A 22,657-nucleotide genomic window follows, 5' to 3' on the forward strand; every position below is an offset into this window, starting at 1 on the left:
ACCCCAAGCTGGGTGGCAGAAAAAAAAAAAATCTTGCAGCAAGCACCAGAGCCGAAGGCACCCTTGTTGCAGCCCCGAGTCGGGGCTGCTGGGCTGCACGGTGTGATCCCTGCTCCGCTCTGGGGTGGGGAAACCCTCTTCTGCGAGTCTGGGGAATACGGGAGAGACGTTCCCGTCTCTGAACCGCGGCAGTGCTGCAAACTCAGGCCGCGGGCTGTACCCCGTCGGCTGGTACATGCAATATCCTCGGCTGCCACGGGCTCCGAGCAAGGGGTGCCAGGAAAGAGGGATGGCAGCGCTCCGAGCTCTGCAGAGCTCAGCATCCCCCGTAGCCAGCGGCCGCTTAACTTCGCAAGAAGTCTGCCTGCGCTCTGTCTTGATCTAGCCTTTCCGTCCTGGTTTGTCCGTTTGAGGCACGGGGCAGCTTTTATCCCAGGAACATTGTTTGCCAACAGGCTACCGTATTTTTCTCAGGAAGTTCTAGTTGCCAATGCCCACAAATCTGTACAGGCGTAAAGACAGGTAAGACACCCAGACGCATAGCGCAAGTTTATGGTGAAGCCATGACGCAGATATCCTAAATCTTGTTTGTCCCAACATTAAAATGACCTTCCCGCTTCTAAGCAGCTTGCAAATGTTATTGAATGGAATGTTATGCCCCCCCTGAGTAACGCAAGGCGGGAACGTGGCCTCTGCTCTGCAGACAGGGAAGCGTTACTGGGAGAAAGCACACCGTTTACGCGGGAGCGCGTACGGGAAGTCTGTGAGAAAGCCGATTCTTCAGCCAAAGCCTTCTGAACCCGACTGCACAGGCATAACCAGAGTCATCCTCAACCCGGTCTGCTCCTCCTGCCCCTGGACAAGGTTTCCTGGCCTCTTCCAAGCGCCGAAGGAAGCGCGCAGCGTACCTCGGCTCTCCCTCTGCCCAGCACCTCTCTGAGCCCAGCAGCCGGAGCGGCAGATTTGGCGGAGCCATCTTGAGCTCCTCGCTGCCTTCCTCTGCTGGCAGCCCCGCCATGCGATCCTCCTCCTCCTCCTCTCTTACCCGCTCCCTGGAAGCAGCGGGACCGCTTCCCTGCCCTGGCTGACACGGTCGTTCCCCAGGCACCATCTGGCTACTCCTTTTACCCACGCCGGTGTTAGCATCTCGTTTCAACTCGGTACCGACACCTAATAGTGAAAGCCTGAAAACTTCCTGCTTTTGGGGCTCGAGCCGCCGAGCGCGAGGGCAGCCGCTCTCTGCGTGAGTGATGCTCGAGCTCGCCCGGGCCCCTCTGAGTCAGCTGGGGACCCGTGGCGGCAGGGGCCGGGAGTTAAAACGAAAGCAGGGCGGTGTCCCCCACGGCCGATCCCACGGGCTTTCTGCCGCATCTGCGACTCATCTGCGAGACACGGCACCCACAGACGGTCTGCCAGGAGCGTTGGCCACAGCAGAGGAGGGGTCCTTCCCACGGGTCTGATGGCAGAACGGCTAGCAGTGAGAGTCTGGTGTCCTCCCATCCCTCCTCATCCCACGTGTGACACAGAGAAACGAAAGGACCTACGCGGCAGCTTTGAGAAAAGGAAAAACCTCGAGCTGATGCAAGTGACTCCTGATGGCCTTACCCTGCTTCCATGCTGCTTTCCCTGGCCCGGGGCAGTGGCAAGGTTCAGGAAGGAGCCAGGCCTTTCCCTTCAGAGGAGAAAGCAGCTCCGCACCGCCCCGGCTGCGCGGTCATGATGGGTGACACCAGCTCTAACCACGTGGCTGCACTCGTTTTCGAAAGGAAAAAATCTGAATATTTTAAGGGCGTTTTGGAAGTTCCCTTTCTCTTTCAAAGCACAATTGGCGCTTGCAAAGCCAGGCCAGCATCTTCTCCCATTTGAGCTCTAAACTCGGTGGTAGGAAGAGGAGCTCGGGCTGTCGGCGTTGTTCGTGCACATCGCTGCTGCAGGGATCACTGCGCATCCTGGGAGAGTATCTCTGCAGCACGAATGACAGCCTGACAGGGGGGCAGCTGAGATGACAAGGAACCACAAAAGACTTTGCAAGGAGTGTTCCTCAGGGTTGACAGGGTAATTCACTCTAAAAGGAGGTGCCGTTGAGAGGCCCGGTCCGCAGTGAACAGAGGAGGCATTCACAGTCAGGGAAGTCGGGGAAGTGCTCTGATGATGAGGTCCAGCAGAAGGACCCCCCCCGCCCCGGGAGCCGTGGAGGCCCTGTGGCACAGCGGCATTGCAGGTGAGCTGGGAAGAGCTTATTCTGCATTGCTGGAGAGGCATTGCCAGGCTGGGATGTAGTTACCTTCCCAGCGCCTACAGGCTCTGTAAACAGCACAGGGCGGGGGGGGGCTAACCTGGGGCTAAACACAGCAGCGGTGGCAGAGCTCCCACCAGCCACAGCCCAGGCTCCGCTTCTCCGCCACCTCCAGCCCCCCCCGCTCCGTTTGGAGGCTATCTCGCCTCTGCCATACCTGTGCCAGCACCCTGAGGTCACCCGCGTCCCAGCCCCTGAGGCATCACCCCAACTTCTGCCAGAAACAGTTCCATAGCCAGCCCCCCCACGCCTCCCCCGGGGATTTAGCACCTCCGGAGACCCAAACCTGCTAATTAAACTGACGATCTCTTTGCCTAGGGAACGGTGCAGCAAGGGATCCTCCATCCCTCTGCCCCGACGCCGCAGGGAGGTGATGGGGGATGCTCGGCGTGGCCGGCACGGGGGCTGCCGCCCGCGGGCACACGCTCGCAGCTGGGGCGGCCTGCGGCAGGACGTACGCCGGGTTTATGGCAGGTTTCCAGGGGAAGAACAAGCGAAAGAGGCAGAGCAGAGGGGTTGGCGCTGGGCGCCAAGGCTGCCGGCGTGATTTCCCTGATTTCGCTTGGGAGAGCTGCTCTCCGCGTGCTTCCCCATCCCACCCTTCGCTGGATTGCTGCTTCCCTCTGTTGCTAGTCGGGGCATTGCAGGGAGAGTGCACACAGGGAAAAAAGGCCAGGAATACCGAGACAAAGCCTGCGAAGAGGCAATGCCCCACCTGCGCTTGCCCTGGGACTTAGTGCCGAGGAGGGGGCTGCCCTCCCCCCCGGGCTGCCGGAGCGGGCTGGGTCGCTCCCGGGCCGGTTCCTTCTGTCCAGGTACCTTCCCCGCAAATTGTCACGGAGTGATTTCCAAAGGGTTCGTGTGGAAATGCTCAGTGTCCTCAGTCTTTTCCCCACTGCTGTGATTCTGGGTCCCAAATGCCAGCTCAGCCCCAGCTCAGCTGAACCAGCCGTTTCTCCCCCCGCCCCAGGGGCACAAGGAGAACGAAAAGCACACGTCCCACGCTACAGCCATCCCACGACAGGAGAACAACTCTGGAGAAGCAGAGCAGGTGAACTTGCATATATTCAACCATGCTTTGTTCAGTCCCCGGTTTGCGTTTTGACCACAGAATCTGAATATATTCTAGGAATTATAAATTCAACTTCCTTCTTTCATCAGCACATGGAAGGTAAAGGGTACTGCGGGCGTAACGAGGGGCTGAGAGGGATGCCTGGCAGCTGACTTTCTGCAGTCTCTAGACGGAGCATCTTTGACCTCACCATTAACTTTAAGCTTCAGTTTTAGGCACCTGGAAACGTCCATTGCTATTTCACCGAGCAATAACATATTCCCCCTTCTTCTGCTGCTCTAACAGCCCAGAATGAAATGGAGATAAATGCACAAAACCTGTATAACAGGGCTATTCCTAGTTCCTAAAGACTCTTGGCCCATCTTGAGAGGGGAAGATTTTTGAGAGCTATTTCCAACCCTCACACCGAGCCACTGAGTATTGCTTGATGGCTTGTGAACCGGCCCCTGGATCTTCTCTCCTCCTCTGCACAACGAGAACCATCAGGCTCATCTAGCCCGCCGCAAATACTGTTTGCAAAATGTTGACAGATCCCAAGGTGCCACCGCTACCCCGTGCTATTGCTCATTTTTCCCAGATTATTAAATTCACACCCGCAAAATGAGGCTTGTAAAAGCGACCAAGAGCAAGTGAGCTTTCCTGCAGCACACTCAAATCTCAGGAGCCCTCCTCAGGGTCCAGCAGCTTATCAACAATTTTCTTTCCAAGGAGCGGGCAGGTTCGACAGCAATCCTCTCCGACGGACAGAGTTGTCGACAGGCAGCTCGTGCTGGGGCGGGAGGCTAACCCAGCCAAGCCTCCCTCCCTCCCTGGCAGCCGAGCGCCAGCCCTGCCTGGGGACCCGGCGGCAGGCAGCCAGCCTCAGCATCCTGCCGGTACCCAGCCCCACCGCTGCTTTGCCCATCCCAGGCTTGGCTGGTTTTCCCTCCGCAAGTGCTGTAACTCCCGATCTAAGGCACTTGGGAGCAAACTTTCTGAGACGCTTTAATATCGTGTAACCAGCCTACAAAGCAAAGCGGCTGCAAATCATCTTCCAGCGGCATTATCGAGCACTCGAGAGAGGGTCGTGCTGGGTAACTCACACACACAAACAGCAAGGGGTTTCCTTTTGTCAGTTTTTTTTTTTTTCCTCCTACCTGCTCTGGCTCCCCAAGCGTTTCGAGTTCCCCCGGAGGTCTCCCGCGGACAGGAGCGGCCTGGGATTGAGGATCTATGTTATTTACTGCACTACAATCAAGTAGCGTCCCGGTCGCCTAGGCAATGACATTGGAGCTGTTGAAAGCTATGTGAAAAGTGAGGCGAAGGCTCGTGCGCTCCTTCCTGGAACAGGAGGCAGTTGCAAGGGGGTGGGGAATGCGCAGCCAAGCGTGCCGGGGAATTAAGCTGGTCACCAGCGCCAAAGTGACTCTGGGGCAAGCTGGCTCCCGGGGCTCCGGCAGCCGCCCAGCAGCACCGTGCCCGAGGCGGCTGCTGGCGGTGAATGGCGATGGAGCGGGGAAGGAGGCTCGACGTAGACCGCCGCACCGAAGGAGGCTCTTCCCCTCACCAGATTGATGGACCGAGTTGGTTTTGTGCTCGCGTTGGTCAGGGTGACCGGCTCGTCTCCCCTGGGGCGTCAGGACCGGGGCAGCCTGCCTGGGGAGCAGCAAGGGCCCCGCGTTTCACCACGCTGCTTTCCCCCCCCGCCTGGGGCAAAAATGGTTTGCCAAGGCGCACGTACAGTGGCGGCGGATGAAGATTGAGTATTCCTGATTAAAACTCATGAGCCGTGAGACTCCAGTTCCCTGTGTTGTATGGACTCGCTGATACACCTTCTCGCTGCCACCCCTTTGCAAAAGCTACCGTTTTGGGGGGCACCTGCCCTTGAGCCTGCGCTCGGTCACTTGGGGAATCGTTACCACACGTTAAGTCACCCACCTCCGTGCGGAGGCTACGAGCCAGCTCTGCCTGCGGGCACCCGCACTTTGCTCTCGGGGCAGACGGTGACTGCGGAGCAGCCGCCACGCTCTGCCCCTCCATCACAGGCAGGGCCAGAACGCAGACGCGTTTACCAGCCCGTAAACACGTCGGGGTCGCTGTAACCGGGTTTGGGGGTCTAAACGCCTAATCCGTAATGAAAACAAGACTCGAATGTTTGCTCTGATCCCGAGGTTTATTTTTTAAAAGACGAACAAGGAGGTGGGGTCCCACCCAGACCGCCGCTCTCGCTGGGCACGGGAGCCGGGCAGCTGCCTGCGAGGGGCTGGCTGCCCACCCTCAGACGCAGGGGGTGCGGGCTGGCAGGACCGAACGAGGAAGACCTGCGTACCCCCCACCCCGGGGAGAAGGGACGCAGAGGCCTCCTCAGCACTTGTGCTCGTGGCCCGAAGCACCAGCCCGCTTGCAGGACACAGACGTCCCACTCCCGGTCCTCGGTTCCTGCCGCTGGCTCGGAAAAACCCTGTGCCCAGGCTGGCAGCTGGCTGCACTGGGGGGGCTGTTTCCCAAGGGAATATGTACCTTGGGAGGGATTCTCCCCCTCAGCTGGCCATCCTTGGCTCATTCTCCCCCCCCAACTTTATTTATCTATCTATCTATTCTAATCCCATTAGCATCCTGTTTACTGGTGTGCTTCTACTGCAATTTGCAGATCCTCTGGCCTAGCTGGGGAATCCCGCCTGTTCTCCCGTTGCTGTCAGTAATTAGCCAGGAGGAGTAATTAGCCGGCAGGTGTAATTAGCCAGAGCACCCGGGCGCGGGATGCTGCCCGCGGAAAAGCGCTGAAGTAGGCGGAGCTCTCTAAGGACGGGGAGGCTTGGCCGACCCCGGCGGGCGGCAGGGGAGGCAGACTGCGAGAGGAGGAAGGGGGGGACGGGCCTCTGACCGCACCGCGTCTCATTAAACGGCTCATTTGCATAATAATTCCTTCCCGCCCGCTTCCCGCCGCCGCTCGGCACAGCCCCGCCCCGGGACTACAGCTCCCGGCGTGCCGCGGGGCGCCGTTCCCCGCTCCGATTGGCCGTCCGGCTAACGCGCTCCCGCCCCTTCCGCCCGCTTCCGCCCCGGGGCGAGGGCCGGGCCGGGGCGGCGGCGGGCGGAGCGGGCGGGTTTGAATCGCGGCGCGGCCGCTCGCCCCCTCCCCGCCATGAACTTCTCGGAGCCGTTCAAGCTCTCCGGCCTGCTGGGCAGGTTCTCCCCCGACGGCAAGTGCCTGGTGAGTAGAGGCCGCCGCTTGAGGGGGGTGTCGCGGGTAACCGGGCCCGCTCCCGCCCGCCCGCGGTGGCGCCGCGGCCTGAGGAGACCGTTGGGCCCGGGCCGGGCGGCCGCCAGGCAGCGGCTTCTCCCCGCCGTGCGTGCGGGACAGCGGCTCCTGGCCGCCTCCGGGGCAGGCCCCGTCCGCGGCGGGCAGCGGCCCGGCCTCAGGCCTCCGGAGCGGGGCACCGGCACGTAGCGATCGTGGTGGTGACCCCGCAGAAATGCTTAAACCGGCAGTGACGGAACGAGTGGGCTTCTTGTCATTAACCTAACCCCCTTCCTTCCCGCTTTAACCGTTGTTGCCGTAGTTCGCACGGCGAGCCTTTCTGAGGTGAAAGACCCGAGTTGTGCCAAGGCGGAGCGGCACCGCAGCCGGCCGGCCGCTCCCCAGCCCCGCCGTGCTGCGCCAGCTCGGCTTTGGGTTTGTTCTCGTTCAGGCTTCGTGCGTGCAGTACCGTTTGGTGGTCCGGGATGTGAATACCCTCCAGATCCTCCAGCTCTACACTTGCCTGGATCAGATCCAGTACATAGAGTGGTCGTCTGACTCCCTGTTCATACTGTGCGCCATGTACAAGCGCGGCATTGTCCAGGTAAGGACAGAAGCGGCACGGAATATGTTTCCTGCTGGGGCTCGGTGTGTGCCGTGAGTGAGGGCTTTGTAACGGCGAGCGCCAGTTTGTTGCTTTTTCTACAGTAACCGATGTTGTTATTGATCATGCGTGGCTTGAGGATAACCTGGCATGCCGTTAGTTTTAAAACCATGACAAACATCTTAGTTTGAAAAAAGCCCCAAATTTAGAATAAAAATATTTCTCAAAACAAACAAAAGCTGGAGATTATCTGGCCAGTTTCTTAGTTCAGTATGAAATAAATACATGCAAACTTGTTAAATGGATTAAACCTCTTTTTTTTAAAGTGTTGGATGTTCAGAACATTTATCACAGGAGAAAAAAAAAGCTACCTTGCTTTGTAATTTGTATTAACGCGCGGAGGTGTGGGGCTTACTTTTGTAGTGGGATCCAGCGCCAGTCCTTCATGGCCACAGGCTTTCAGAAGTTTCCTGACCTCTCTGGCATGCGATGCAGGAACCTTTTCCCAGCTGTAGTGTGTTATGGTAAGCAGAGGGTTTGCCGCGTTGCCTGTTTGGTTTCCTCTCCGACCTAGGTCTGGTCCTTGGAGCAGCCAGACTGGCACTGTAAGATAGACGAGGGATCAGCGGGATTGGTGGCTTCATGCTGGAGTCCGGATGGTCGTCACATTCTCAATACAACTGAGTTCCATGTAAGTGTGAAGTCATGATTACTTTCCGCAGTATCAGATGTTGCTGTCTGCCCTTTGCCTCTTAAAATAACCCAAAGCTCTTAAAGCTGTAGTGGTGGTAAAGAACGCGGATATAGTTCTCCTATATTCGTCTATGTAATCTAGGCTAATTCCAGTTTAGATGTTAGTTACTCTGTTAACGTTTGTCCTCTTGCTTCTGCTGAGATAGAAAATGGACACTCAGCTTTGAAGTTAAAATTATGTGTTTGAGAAAAGTGTAGGGATAACTGGTGCAATTGAAGCAATTTTAGAAATCACGTGTGGTGTTTGTAGCTCAGGGTTTCTAGCAAAAAAAACCCCAAACCATAAACATTTGAGTAGCTATGGAATTAAAAAAATATGGTCTTAGGTTTAATGACCTGTGAGATTTAGATGCAGATCCTGGAAATACTTTCATAGTTGTTTGATTTGATGCCTAGGAGTCAGGCTGCTGTTGATAGAACCACTCGCAAAATTAAAATGAAGACACCTGTAAGTGCTTATTGACTAAGAGCCATATTCTGGAATCCACACTGAGGCAGAATCTAAATCTGTTTGTGGATGCTGGACACAGGGCTTGTTGGAAGGCGTGTGGAAGTCTGACTCCACCTTTGACCAGTCTTTGGGTCAGAGCTGACGATTCATGTTATTCAGTGCAGTGATGAATGGTCAGAAAATGGCTGACAACTACATGTAAGACATTTCTCTCTTTGCTGTATTTGCTCTTACCAAAACTGTAGATGGATTTTTAGATGAGGGGTTATTGTGTCATAACGGAGTTCAAATGTTACACTGCCAGATTTTTCCTTTTTTCATGCAAATACCGATGTCAGTGGAATATAGATGGGGGACTTTGGTCATCTGTGGGTGCAGACTGGGCTCAGTGCAAACGCTGATGCTCTCAAGGGAACCTGTGAGAAACTTGCGTACAGCCATGGTGTAGTTCCTCGTGCATGCGTGGTGGAATTCCCTGGCAAGGATGTCTGGTCCTGGCAAGGCTTTTTAGTGCTGACTGGAGTAGAGACTTTCTGGCTGTGAAACAGTTTCTTTCCACCCCCCACCCCTTTAGATAGCAGGTCACAAGGAGTGATGAATGTAGGCCTTAGTTTTCCCAGGAATGAATCACCCTGATGGCAATTAAAATAAAAAATGTCTCCAGAATTGCAACCTAAAGTCAGAAAAAGATGTGCCCACTAGTCAGGCAGAAGTGTTGCAGTCGGTAACCCAAACTGAAGGCTGGTGCTATGTGCTACAAGTGAGGATCTTGTGGCACGTGTGCGTGGGGGTGGACTAGCAAGTATTTGTTGCCTCCCAACAGAACTTGGTTTGACCTCAGAGGATTTCATTAAGCCTTTGCCAAGTTGGCATCTGTGTTGGGATAGGTTTTCTTTCCAGCTGTAAACAGGTTGCTAAATTAGCTTTTGTCAGACAGCTGCCTGGGTTGTGCCGATGTCTGAGTTGTGTTTACTCTCTCTCTGCGAAATCCATAGTCTGGTGGGACAGACGTGAGTAGTGCTTGAGACAGAAGCTGTGAGGATACTTAATATGGCGTATTATGGACGTTATCAAATTCAGCGGTTGCTTGGAGGGCTTAGGGGTTCCCTGTCGACCAGTGCAGCATGGCTTTGGTAGCCTGACGCTTTCAAACAGCACCAGCTAATTACTCATACTTGTAATTCTTCAGGTCAACATGTGAGCTCCACTCTAAGCTCACAAATAACTTTCTTACTCCTAGAAATTTTTTTAAGGATATGGTTGTGCTAATTTATTTCCAGCAATCCATACTTACTAGTGCCTCAGAAAAATTATTCCTCGGTAACTTGCAGTCAAGCTGTTTTTGTGGTCAGCATTATACTGACTAATGTTGTGGGTTTTCTGATGTGACTCAAGATGAGTGCAGCAGAATTCTGACACACGTTTCCAAAATCCATTTTGACTCTGTTCCGTCTTTCGAGACAGGCAGCAATAAGCAGCATGGTATACAAGGTACAGTCTTATTGGAGGAAGTATAAGGAGACTCTATCCTTTCTCTTCATAGTGGATTGTTTTTCACGATAACGGATTTCTGGCAGGTGCAGAGGAATTTGCTGTGCTTAATTACAGAAGCATGTGTAGTACCTAGTTATTTCCCCAAAACTTTTGAAAGTATCTTTGTGCTGTATGTTAGTTTGTGTTATGTGTGGAGGGGGCATTCCGTCGGCATCTAGGATGGAAGTCCTGCTGCGATGTAGAAAAGATGTAGGCTTGGTCCTTCAACTCTTGCTCTGGAGGATTTCCTTCTTGGGGACTGTCAGTGCTGCCATCGAGACTGGCAAACTGCAAGGTGAGATACGGACTTACTAGGTTTTGCCAGACAAAAACTAGTTTTACTGGGCAGCTGGTACTTCCAAACTTGGAAGGCTTTAATTGTCTGCTTATATCATATATACATGAGAAGTGGTCAGAATAGTTGTGACCTGATTTTTTCACCACCTTGTTTATACCAGGCTAGAGTACAGTTCTGTTAGGAAAAGCATTTTATTTGGGGGGAAAAAAACTGAGATACTTTTGCTCTTGATTAGTTAAACAAGAGAAATGTGAATTAGTTGGAAAAACACGTTCTGAAAGCCTGTTATGCAAATTCTATCTGGAATCTGAAAAAGTTGGGACACCGTGTTAATTACAGAGCCATGCAGTGCACTGGAAAGCAACTTGTTGTCCCATAGCTATCGTTCGCTACTTATTTTGTAGTGGGTGCTTCCTCCTGCTGAAATCCACTGTCTGCGAGGCAGTTCTGTGTGCCTGCAGTGTGTAACACAGCAAGCTGATCGCTGGAAGATGCCACGCTATCACCTTGTCCTGTGGAAGGTGTGGTACCAAGTATCTCCCCTCTCACGGTGCTGTTGTTCCACCTGAATTCATAGGCTGATGTAGAACTTAAACAAGAACTGCAGAGAAAAGACAATGGAGACAGCAAACGGATCCTCTGATTCCTGGTGATTCTCGTGCTTTGTGACAAACAATGTGAAGATCAGCAGCATTGGTTTTGAGTGTTACTTTTACTTACAAACTACATACATTGTACTTTCCTAGTTCTGTGTTAGGTCCTGAAGCATTGAGGAGCTTCTTTCAAACTACCGCAGCAGGGCACGAAAGCGTGTGTTTCTGTGTATATTGGAGCTAATCCTTAGTAACTGTGTAATGGCTACGTTGGTTGAAAAATGCTTTCTGGCGAGGAATGTGCTCTGAATAATCTTCTGAAATCCAGTGCTGACAGACACTGCTATGTAAGGAGGCCTTGTGACCCAGTCAAGTCTGGGACAAAAGTTGACAGTCATTTGAGATGCAAGGTTGTTTAAAAGTGTGTTTTTATCTGTTGAAAATCACTAGTCTTACACCTGCCTGTAGCTGTCAACATTGGGATGTAGTCCTGAACCCAGTGCTGGAGTCTGTTTATCACGTTACCATCTAAATACTTTTTATTTCTCAGCTGTTTTTAGGCTATTTTAAAAATGCTTCTGCTTTTGGTTTGTTTTTCCACTGCAAAACAACAGCTGAAAACTTCTCAGACACCATTATCATTAGGATTTGAGTTTGACACCTCCACTACATTGAGTCAGCTACTCTAAGGAGTAAGTACCCCTCTGAACGATTAGTGAAGCAGTGCTTGCTGCAGGCATAACTGAGCGTGATCTGGCTCCTGCTGGAAAAGCGGTTGTCCCTTCCCCACAAAGTCTCTGAGAAAAGCAAATAAGGGCAATGCAATTTATTTGTAATTTGAAGTGTTTGACTTTCTTTTTTCACCCTCTGTGCATTTTATGTTTGTCTCTCCTAATAATCTTTCTCGGGCTAGTTTACGTTGGCAACTTGGGCAAGATCATGGAATAATGTTTCAGTTCCAGTTGGGAATATGAAGGTTCTCCCTTTTTGTCACAATTTAATTGTAAACACCTTGTTCATCCATGTAAGATAGATGTAAAGTCTATGCCTTAAGCACAGAATGTAACTTTCTTGGTTTATAAATGCATTTGAGTGTATACAAATAGAACAAGGAAAAAGAATCCTGATTTCAGGAATCACAATGCTTTGCTTTTCTGTGTTTCTAACCCCAGGCCAAAGCCTTCAGATTATGTCCTGCATGACTTGGGCAAGCGGTTGCAATGAAGTTACAGCAGAGCATGTGCATGGTCTCTGGGCAGTTGTGTGCTTCCCTTAGGAACTTGCAGCCTTTTCGGGAGAGATCCTGAAGTCAAATAGGATGTCGGGGATGTCAATAGCTGTCAGGGATGTGTTGTGACTGATTAGATCAAGTCTGAAGGTGAAGTGCTTTGGTTACCAAAGGCTTGTAGGCACCCAGTGTAATAATAGGCCTTTGTTTTCGAAGGTGTATTTTTGTGGGTTTTTTGTAGACTGGGTGTAACTATCCCAGGTGTGTGTGTTGGTTGTGCCCTGTAGTTTCTCCCCAGCACTGCAAGGGCAGTATTGCCATTCACGCAGTACACGCTAGAAACGGTGTAGGGGGAGGTACACGGGGCAATACAGTGCTGCTCCACCAATATCAGTGTTAATGTTACCAAAACCTCCCGTGTTGGTGAAGTGCTTGCTCAGCAGTTAAGTGCAATGTGACAAGAACAAACAGGGAAACTGTGATCAGTGTCTGCTCCGGGGAGTTACAAAACGTGACCCTTTTGGAGAAGACTCTGTCTGAAGAGCAGAGGACCGCTCCCAAGGATGGAGCAGAGATGGATGCAGAGACACCTTCAAAACGAAGGTGTCCTTGCCTTTTCTCTTCTGTGGTGGAGTCTTGGGCAAGGCAGAGCTGACAGTAGGAGCTCTACACGTGATGTGCTGTTTCTCACATCCAGAGATTTTTCTTCTTCCCGTGACTCGAGCTTGATGGGAGCAGTAAGGTTTTGCCTTGCTCGGAGCCAGCCTGCGTGGTCCAGGAGAGAGGAGTGTCTGATGCGTGGCAGGCCAGGTGAGTCACTTGTGAGGCTAAGTAGCAGCACAATGTAAACTTGGATGCCTTTGTCAGGAAATATGACGATCCAGGCCTCAGCATTTGAAGCTTGCAGCTGCTAAGCTTGTATTAAGTGGCTGTAGAATGCGTGTTGTATATGCTGCGTGTTTTGGTCAAGGGAGGAATGGCAACGAGTACATTTAACGCTGCAATTAATAGGAGCAAGCAGTATATATCACTATTGCAGTTGCTATAGAAGAATGTGGGTAGGCATTGTGTTGGTATTTTTAAAGTAAATCTTGCATGAAGAGCAGACTAACAATGCTGTATTTTTGTGTGTCCGGAAGTGAGCAGTTGCGGTGATAAAACTTGATTAATGTTGTTCATCTAGTGGATTCCTCTAGGACCTGCTAAAGTTAAAGCTGGTACTTCAGATGTCTAGTTGTAACTTCATACCTGCAAAACAAAGAAAGGGAATAATAAAGGCTGCATTAAATAGTGGTCCAGTATCTTTTTTAATTTAGGACAGAAACAGGCTGAAATCCGATCTGGTTGCGCTCTTTCCTGTAATAAATTAAAAAAAAAAATATTTCTGCATTGTTTCTTCAAATCTCACAAGTTTCTTTTGTATATAAAAAGCAGTAGGGAGAACAGCTGATGCCATTCTTCTCCTTTGGGGCTCTGCGTATCTCTGGAGGGAGCATTTCATAGGATTCTGTAACCTGGTTTGAACACTGTTAACTACCTGAATCGTGCTCTCTAGCAAAAATGTGAGTGTCAGCAATGAAAAAAACCTCTGTTGCAATGCACAGGCTGTAGCATTACCAGGTAGAACAGACACAGGATGCTACCTTGGAGTCTGTCACTGTTGACTAGGACCTGTTACTTCAGAGAAGGAAAATGTGCCTTGAGGACAAACACAAAAAGAGCATGGCAGCAACTTCCTCCGAAAGCTGCTGGTGACTGGCTTGCATCTCAGGCAGGAGCACGGCGAAATGGTAGACAGTGCCGAAGTTTTACTTGTATAATGAATCAGGAGTCATTTTTTTGCTCAGTAGTTCTGGGAAAGCTTTCGGAGCGTGGTGCTTTATTGCAAAGATAGTTTTACCTGCATCTCTCCTAAATTCTCTTTCCTTGGTGCAATAAAATTTAGGAAAATGCAAGAAAAAAATGACACTGGAAACATTCCTTGCTTTAGATACAAATGTGAAGGTTCACATGACATACTGATTAATGCACATGTCTGGTGTGGCTGCCGTTGCTAAGGGAGAGTAAGTATTTGTTTTTAATTGAATAATCTGCAGATGGCAACGCAGAGCTTCCAGAATGCAGGCTGTGACCTTGAAGAGCTGTGGAGAGGCTTGTTTTGCAGCTGACTGCCTTCTCTGCAGTTCTTGTCGTTTATGGATGCAGAAGCCTCCAGAAATACCCAAAACGTGATATTAATGCCTTACTTGGCATAGCATATCTCGGTTCTCTTCAAATTCCTTTGGTAATGAGGAAATGTTGCCTTCTTGTGGGTGCCTGAGGAGGGAAGTGCAAAAAGCAGATTAGCTGTCAAAGCTGCATGTGTCTAAAAGTTGAAAAATACAGCTGAATTCTCATACTTAGTAGCCTTGTCCCTAGAGATGCGATGTTCTTAAGCTGCTGTGAGGTCTCATCCATTCATAAATGCAAGAAACTTCTCATCTCTGTTCAGGATTCTGTGATGAACCTGTTTTTCCAACTGAAAAGTGTGTACCTTGGCAATCGTCTAGCTAGATCCCTGTTAATATCAGTAACTTTAATGGTAAGGAAGAGTTTTTCTGCCTGTTGATGTTCTGAATCTCATAGATCCCTGTATTCGATGTACTGTAATGTTAATTTGGAATGAGTAATCTTGCAAACTGAAGGGAGTTGGGAGAGAATTCCTTGCCGTTACTTCCTAGGTCTTTGTGTTTGAGCCACACAGAATAGCTGCAGAGTTTAATTAGCCACAGAAGGTATGTTGATCTACTTTGTGCTGCTGAATTAGGTTTATGGGTTTCTATGTACTTAGTTTTTTTATCTACAAAAATAAATACTTCCTTGTCTCTTTCTCTTTGACAGCTGCGGATAACTGTCTGGTCCCTGTGTACAAAATCTGTATCTTACATCAAGTATCCCAAAGCTTGTCAGCAGGGTAAGTGTTTCAGATCTAATGCAGGAATGGTGTTTCTTCATATGGCAGAAAGGGGAAAATGAATGTGATGGGTAATGAGGAAACACATGTCTTGGAACAGGCTCTGGCACCCTCCCTGCTGAGGGGTTACTGGCCCTCAGGGGTGCATGGCTCTGGGGTGGGTGCTGTGCAGGTGCACCAAGATGTGGTCTCTAATGAAGGATTGCATTTGATCTATGGGACTCTTCAAGTGTGCAGCTCTTTGTGTTTGCCCCAGAATGCTCCTTCAAGATGTTTAATTAAGCTGGATGCACTGGTGATGAAAAACACTAATCCAAAGTGGCTTTTGTCATCTTTTACATGAGAAAAGATTTAAAGGGAAGCTTGTGGCAAGACTGTCTGGCCACGTGGCTGTGGTTAGCAGTTTCCTGCCCAGGGCCTGTATACAGTAATATCCCATATATGACAAAGGCAGTTCTGCATTACATATGAGTGGATGGGGACCAATGCCTGAAGTTGGTGGAGTACCAGTAGTTGCATAACTAATTCACTTGGCTAGGCTAAATGAGTTTTTTTAACTTGAAGTCTGTGTTTTTAATATAACTGTCAGTAATAAAACGTGGGTTTTGAAGCATGCTGAAGTTCTGCCGTGAAGCTGCATCCTTAGAAATGGTAATTCAAAGTTTAAGAATTGCCAACACAAGTAAATTAGTAAAACTATGCATTGCCTTGATTAACGTGATCTTCTGTGAAGACTGTTCCTTCTCTTTTTACTTTTCCTTTGAATTGGGAGTAACTTCTCTTCATTGAAGAATCGTCAGCTATTCTGTCTTGTTCTGTCCCTTTTTTAATTAATTTTGTCTCATTGGCAGGAGTAGCTTTCACTAAGGATGGCCGCTACATGGCAGTAGCAGAAAGACGTGACTGCAAGGACTTCGTTAGCATCTTTGTATGCAGCGACTGGCAGCTACTGAGAGTAAGATGTGTCCTTGCCTTCCATTGCTTCTGCATAGACTCCAAGCATGTGTTACATGCTACTTTAGACTCGGTCGCTTTGATAGTCTGGTTTTTGACTTGCCAGTGCAGCATCTGGCTCCTTTGTTGCCCTGCAGGCATGCTTCCATAGCAGTATTCTGTTTGGGAGGCCAATATATTCCATATGTGCATAAAGAATTTCTGATGGAATGTGAAAGTTTGCCTTTAAATTCCTGCATGAGCTTATTTACAATAAACTATGCTACTTTAATAATAATGAAAGTTTCAAATGCTTGATAAAGTGATCATTTGGAATGTATAATAGAAATTGTCATATTTTCTGTTGAACAATGAGACTAGTCTTTGAAGGATGCCCACTAGCATGTCTGAGAGGACCAGATGGATCTGAGAAGTTAAAACCTGTTGAGAACTAGTTCGCACGTAGTGTCACCTCTGGTTCAGGAATTCTGAGTCTCATTAGAAGCTGACAGCAAGTGTTGGGAAATACCACCAAATGCTTCCCATGTTCCCAAGCTCTTCCCTAATGATCTTGTACTGGTCCTTCTGAGGCAAGGAATTAGGCAGCTGAGCTTCTTGACTGATTCAGTGTAACTATTATTTTCTTATGAAATGCTGTTCATTTTAAGGTATGGCAACTCTTTGCCTTTTCTGTAATGGGAAACCAAAGAAACGGTGAATACAGCATTCTGCTAAAACAGAAAACGTTTCTGTTTCTGCGCTAGCATACAAAAGGCTCTTGGTAACACTTGAAAGGATAAAACTGAGTACTGTGGGTCAGATGCAGCAGTATTTGTTAGTACAATATTTGAAATGGGTTTGTTTTTTCTCTTTTGGGGGCAGCATTTTGACACTGAAACTCAAGATCTGTTTGGGATTGAATGGGCTCCTAACGGCTGTGTTCTGGCGGTGTGGGATACGTGTCTGGAGGTATGAGGAAGAAGCAGATGATATTTTTGGGGAGTTCAAGTTGGTTCATAGCTGTCATGCATAAAGCAGTAATTAAAATAACTATTGTTACAATTTTTTTCTTTTAAATGTAACAAAAGCTGTACTCAAACCACTTTAAATACTCTACTTGTATTGGTAATGTCTTTACAAGTGTATGTCAAACTGTTATGTAAATCTTTAATGACAGCAAATTATCTTATTGGCTTGCTTTCTAATTTATCTTGGGGGGGGGGGAATTGATTGTAGACACTGCAGAAGCTACTATTGAAATAATGAAAGAGGAATGAAAGAATTCTTCTGTAAGACTTCTCCCATTGTACTTTACACTTCATTGCCCAGTAATTCTACAGCTCAGTAGAAGTACTCATCCAGACAGTTAGCAAGGAATATGTAAATTGCTGTCCTTTCTGGTCTGAGTAGGCAAACTTTTAGGTGTGGAAAAGCATCCTCCTGTGGCCATGAAGTTACGAGCAGCAATACCGAAACAAATACCCCTGGGAGTGGGCAGGGTTGTCACATCCCTGGTCAGATGCACAAGAGTCTGCCATGATGGCACCTGCTGTTGCTGGAGAGCGTTGGGCCAGCCGGGCCGTGGTTCAGGCCCCGTGGGGTGTTTGTTCTCTTGGGGACGGGGTGGGCGCACTTGGTGAGTGCCAGGAGAGCCAAACTGGGAGCCCAGAGCCTCTCGTCTCAAGTCGCAGATAAGAGACCAGGCCCTTTGTGTCTAACTTGTTGTATTTTACGCAGGGAGAGTTTGGAAGGAATGGTTTTGCCAGTCTGTGGCTTTTAACAATATAATCAGAATTCGTCTATTTCCATTTCAGTATAAGATATTGCTGTACTCCCTTGATGGCAGACTGCTATCCACGTATCGGGCTTATGAATGGTCGCTAGGCATAAAATCAATCGCCTGGAGTCCCAGCAGCCAATTTTTGGCAATTGGCAGTTATGATGAAAAGGTAAGAAATGGGTTTATTTTCTCTCTTACCTAAACCCTGTGTAGAACTTTGTCATAACAGGTTTGTCTTGAAATGCTTTCTTGAATTAGGTGCGTATCTTGAACCATGTAACTTGGAAGAAAATCACAGAGTTTGAGCATCCAGCAACCATCGCTAACACCAAGACGGTAAGTATCGATCCAAAATCCACTGAATCATTAGCAGTGCTTTGATGCTGCTGTTTGCATCTGAGATGCCCATAAATACATTTCATTCTGGAGACCTTGCTGCTTCCCGCCTAATGTGTAAATAGGGCTTGGGAAATTGCATGGAACTTTGGCGATGAAAGAAAAATAGAGGGATCCTTTCAAGTTCACTGGAATACACACATATGATCCTCTCAGCTTTAGCACTAATAGATTCTCAGATAACTTCTGTCACATGCCCATGTATTTTGACATATATGGCAGAACTGGGCATGCAGATGATGGCAAACTGGGAAACTCACCAGGCGAGATTTGTCTCAGCTTTATACAACTTGTGACTTTAAACAGTGTTGGAACTGGATTATGATCGGATTTACACCTTGAATGTACAAGCTCACCCAGCCCACCTAATGAGCGTTTCCTGTAAACATCTGTTGTCATTTATTTTTATCCTTGCCTAGATGTATGTGCAAGGCCCAACGGATTCTGGGTGGCTGGCAGCAGGCAGAGAGCTGTAGCTTTTGTCCCTGAAATCACAAGCTGTTCTAGCCATTCTCATCCGTCAGGGTGAAAAGAACACGCAGTGCAGTAGTGCTGCATGCCGCTGCAGGGGGAGGACTGCTCTTGCGTCTGGACAGACACCTTATAAGAATTTACATGTGTAGCCTGTAAGTTTTGCAATATTGGCATGACTGTAGTGATGCCTCTTAACCAGAAGCAAGGCATGAGCCATTAAATCCACCTCAGCAAAACTTCTCACGACTGAAAAATGCCCTTGCTCCCAGTTAGGCGTAAAATGTGTAACAGAAAACAAATGGAAATAGCTCCATTAATCTCGACTACACAGACAGGAATTGCAGTTGGTGCATTTTATCCTGGTGCTTGGGTTTGGGAATACTATGTTGCAGGCACACTATTAAAATATTTTTGCTACTTCCTTCTGCAGTGTTGCACTTTGTTTCCATTTATTTGTACTAGTATCTGATTACAGATTCTTTGTTGCAAAAATTAAATCTATGTTCCCATTGTAATGGAGATGATTTATTGTACTACCTGATTTAGCTCTCGGGAGTAATGAATGAGGTGTACTCTGGCACTCTCGTTCTTCCTAGACTTCAGGGTTGGTTTATTTGTCACAGGAGTGTTTTCCTAGTCATGGTTCCCAATAGCAAAGGATTCACTGAGAATGCTGGATTCAGTATATGTCTGTGAAGCCCTTTTCCCCCATTAATGAACCAGGGGAAGCAGAGATGATATATACTCAAAAAAAAGTTAGTGGTATGTGGATGACTTGGTAATAGCCCATGTTCAAAATCTCCAAGGCCCTTCTGTAGAACTCTCACTTGTTTCTTTGTAGATTGTGTATAAAGAAGTGGAGAAATCCCCATCTGTTGAAACAGAGAGACTTTCTTTCCCTCCACCAAGAGCATTGGCTAGTTCTCTCTTCAGCACGCAAAGTAAATGTAAGCCAAAGTTTACTCAAACGAGACGCCTGAGTTGGCCACGTGAAGTCTTTCTATAAATAACGGTTATAGGCGAACCCTGCCTCTCCGGTGTGGGAATGCATCCTCTGGATGCCCCGCTGCCAGCTGAGGAGCTCTGAGGGCAGCACGCACCCTGCTAGAGGGGATATTCTCTGCGCGGTGGTTTGAGGGCAGGTTAAAGACTAGTGGGATCTTGTAGAAAAACACTGTAATTGCTTGGGTGTAGAAATAGCGGCTGGATCTCAGTCTTGGAGCTGCCTGTGAAAGTTCTTAACGTTGTGTGCATTTGTTCTGATTTGTTCGATCTATGCAATGTAATTTCATGACATAGTTTAACTGTTGCAGGTAACTGCAATAGTTCATCTGATTCTAGCAGTTGAGAATCTTAACATAGTGTGTGGCAGTTCCAATAATTTAAAAAAATAAAAACAGAAGGTGTGACAGTCCTGCTCTCTGTTTTAGGATAGTAATTAATCCCTTAATGTTTATGTAAAAAAGCAGATCATGAAAAAGGCCTTTTGTCTAAGGACCTGTAGTCATAGCAAGGCTTTACACTTGCCTCCAGACAACGGGCTTTGAAATATTAAAGAGATGGCAGACAAAGCATGGTTAGTATGTTTTCTTTTTTTTTTACTGTCTCATTGTTTGTGGTACTGCAAATCACCTTTGTCTGGCACTGGCATGCGTTTGAAGTACTAATTAAAAGGTAGTGGAAAACTTGATCTTGCCTTTTTTTTTCATAGTGTTATCTCAGCCTTGCCTGGATTTCCAGCCCTCCTTTTTTGTAGAAGGGCAAGAATAGTAAGCTGTTTATATGAAGATGCAATATCTTAAAACAATTTAAGTTTTTGATTGGAACTTCTTGGAGAACAGTAAAATACAGTCCTATTGCTTCAGAGATGAGGGGTTTTTAACAGCTGGAAATTAAATCTCTTGTCCGTTCAGGCTTACTTAGTAAAGTACTTTTATTTCAAATTCCAGATGATGTCTCCCAGGTGCCGGTTTCTCTACAGTATATCAAACCAGCTGCTGACAGGGCAAATCCCAAAATGGGAATTGGGATGCTGGCATTCAGTCCAGATAACTGTTTCCTGGCAACCAAAAATGGTAAGTTCCTGTGGCCCTAAATTCAAGGGGAAACCTACTTGGTGTATGCATTGTGTTGTCATAAAAGAAACGAGAACAGTAATTGGTCAGTTGTTTTGCACTATGAGAAGACTCACAGCAGTGTTTAAAATCAGCTCTCTGTTGTGTGTAACTACGGAGGAAATTCAGCCTGTGTCTTCTAGCATACGTTCAGTATTGTGAGCTGCCAGAAGTGCTTATTGGTGCTTTTGCTTGGTCTTGGCTTTGTGTTTAATGCTAACAGTATACTTTTTTTACATTTCGTCAAATGTATATGAGCTCACTCTATTAGAAAATTAAATACACAAGTTTTCCCTCCTCCATTGGCAGCACATGTCTCATGAAAGGCAGAATTCTGCACAACCTGTGGCAGGGGGCTTTGGATTCCCTCAAATAGTGAAAGTTGTGGAATTTCCATTCAATCTTTCCCCTAAAGGGCTGATGGTCCTAAAGGGCTGGTGGTCCTGAAGGGCTGCTGAGTTCTGGATGCAGAAGCTGTGTTTCGTTTGCAAACGCCATCAGCAGCAGCATAATTGTGAATAATCTGATAAAAGCCAGTGAAGGACCGGAGGACAAACTGAGTCACTTCTTTTATCCTTTTTGCAATAGTGCCAAGGCAAAACTGAAGGCACTGCTACGCAAAACTCTTATCAGTGTTACACCTGTGGTGCACCTCCATGGTTTGGGTTGTGTTAGACCTCAACTAATACCTGTTTCTTTAAAAACCCAAGTAGGATCTTTATATCCTTCAGGTATTTATATGATTGCCTCTTCCTCTTCTGACAGATAACATTCCTAATGCTGTCTGGATTTGGGACATTCAAAAGCTGAAACTGTTTGTAGTCTTGGAGCAGCTGTGTGCCATCCAGTCTTTCCAGTGGGATCCACGACAACCTCGACTTGCTGTCTGCACAGGAAATAGCAAAGTCTACTTCTGGTCCCCAGCGGGCTGTGTGTCAGTGCAGGTTCCCGGAGAAGGTAAGGCTGCCTGCAGGAACTTCCACAAGCCATCAGCAGCTTCTTTCTTACAAAATAATTATCAATCAGTCTGAGCATTATCATGTAAATGGCTCAGATGTGTTCTTGGCGCTTTTTAAAAAGCAGGTATTTCTATCAAAAAAGAGGAGTTCATAATGAGACATAGCAAACATGATGAACTATATCAAGGACAGAGCACAGGGGCTAACAGCAGTTTAATTGTTGCTTTAATCGTATGGTATGTTGAATTCTTTCTCAAGATTTCCATCCACATCGCTTCATTTACATAGAAACTGTAGCTGTGCAGAATGCCAAGTGTCGAAGTAAAGACTGAGACACCTGTGATGGTTTTGGGTGTTCTGAAAACAACTACCACAATGCCCTAATAGGGAAAAGCGTGCATGTTAAGTCTGATGTGGAAAGGTAGAAGAACATATGCGATCCTGAACTCTAGGTCACCGATGGTGGGACTTACTCCAGCTACCTTTTCCCAGAGTGAGAGGATGGACCATCAGCTTCTTGCTGATAAACTCTGATCTGTTTCTGCAGGTGACTTCCAGATCGTGTCTCTCTCCTGGCATGCTAGTGGCGACTCCATGGTGCTTCTGAGTAAGGAGAACTTTTGTGTGTGCTACTTAGAAAGAGAAGAGGTGAAATAACTATTGTATGCATTAAACATGCCAACAAGTTTGAGGAAGCACGAGGAAAGGGGTCAAACCCTGTTGTCCAGTCAGAAGTGTCTGTATTTATAAGTAATTTATTTGAAGGAGCGTAACCAAACTGCAATGTGTGAAGTACTGCGACTGTATCTGAATGAAGTGATGTAGCGACTGAAGTGTAGAGAATGAAGTCTGGATTTCAAGAAAACTTAGTATTGATGTAGTTGAACTTTGTCAACTATGAACCTTATTTTCTAAAACATGTAGCTGTGTGTACATAATGTATAGCTATTATTTAAGTTTTATAACTTCCAATAAATATTTTGATAGTTACAAACTTGGT

At 48.0% G+C, this 22,657-nt stretch overlaps 2 protein-coding genes across 4 annotated transcripts in view; one reads left to right on the top strand and one right to left on the bottom strand.

Moving 5' to 3' along the window:
* The window catches only part of TP73 (tumor protein p73), a 32,226-nt gene extending 27,672 nt beyond the window's left edge, over positions 1-4,554 (bottom strand). The window contains exon 1 of one of the 2 annotated variants that reach the window (XM_075773278.1): positions 4,505-4,554. Coding sequence is in view for 1 of the 2 variants with exons in the window: in XM_075773277.1 (XP_075629392.1) it covers positions 1,606-1,616 (11 nt within the window). In the remaining variant the exon portion in view is untranslated. Of the gene's footprint in view, positions 1-1,605; positions 1,711-4,504 lie in introns of those variants that run through there. The other variant, XM_075773277.1, reaches the window with a different exon arrangement.
* Positions 4,555-6,385: 1,831 nt separating this feature from the next.
* WRAP73 (WD repeat containing, antisense to TP73) lies at positions 6,386-22,656 on the top strand. 2 transcript variants are annotated; one of them, XM_075773283.1, is made up of 12 exons: positions 6,386-6,561; positions 7,040-7,192; positions 7,767-7,883; positions 14,929-15,001; positions 15,853-15,956; positions 16,811-16,903; positions 17,749-17,883; positions 17,973-18,050; positions 19,426-19,531; positions 20,534-20,659; positions 21,464-21,655; positions 22,205-22,656. In XM_075773283.1, exons 1-12 carry the CDS (start codon positions 6,493-6,495, stop codon positions 22,312-22,314), a joined length of 1,356 nt encoding a protein of 451 aa, XP_075629398.1. In that variant the 5' UTR covers positions 6,386-6,492; the 3' UTR covers positions 22,315-22,656. The 2 variants fall into 2 exon arrangements, with proteins under 2 accessions (XP_075629398.1, XP_075629399.1); XM_075773284.1 differs by having other exon boundaries at positions 16,817-16,903.
* Position 22,657: the final 1 nt, after the last annotated feature.

Source organism: Balearica regulorum, chromosome 21 (genome assembly GCF_011004875.1).
Source record: "Balearica regulorum gibbericeps isolate bBalReg1 chromosome 21, bBalReg1.pri, whole genome shotgun sequence".
Lineage (NCBI taxonomy): Eukaryota > Metazoa > Chordata > Aves > Gruiformes > Gruidae > Balearica > Balearica regulorum.

Coding starts and splice junctions, on each gene's coding strand:
- WRAP73 (XM_075773283.1), top strand. CDS start 6,493: ATGAACTTCTCGGAGCCGTTCAAGCTCTCCGGCCTGCTGGGCAGGTTC. Junction 15,002..15,852: donor TCCCAAAGCTTGTCAGCAGG/GTAAGTGTTTCA, acceptor TCTCATTGGCAG/GAGTAGCTTTCACTAAGGAT. Junction 20,660..21,463: donor TTTCCTGGCAACCAAAAATG/GTAAGTTCCTGT, acceptor CTCTTCTGACAG/ATAACATTCCTAATGCTGTC.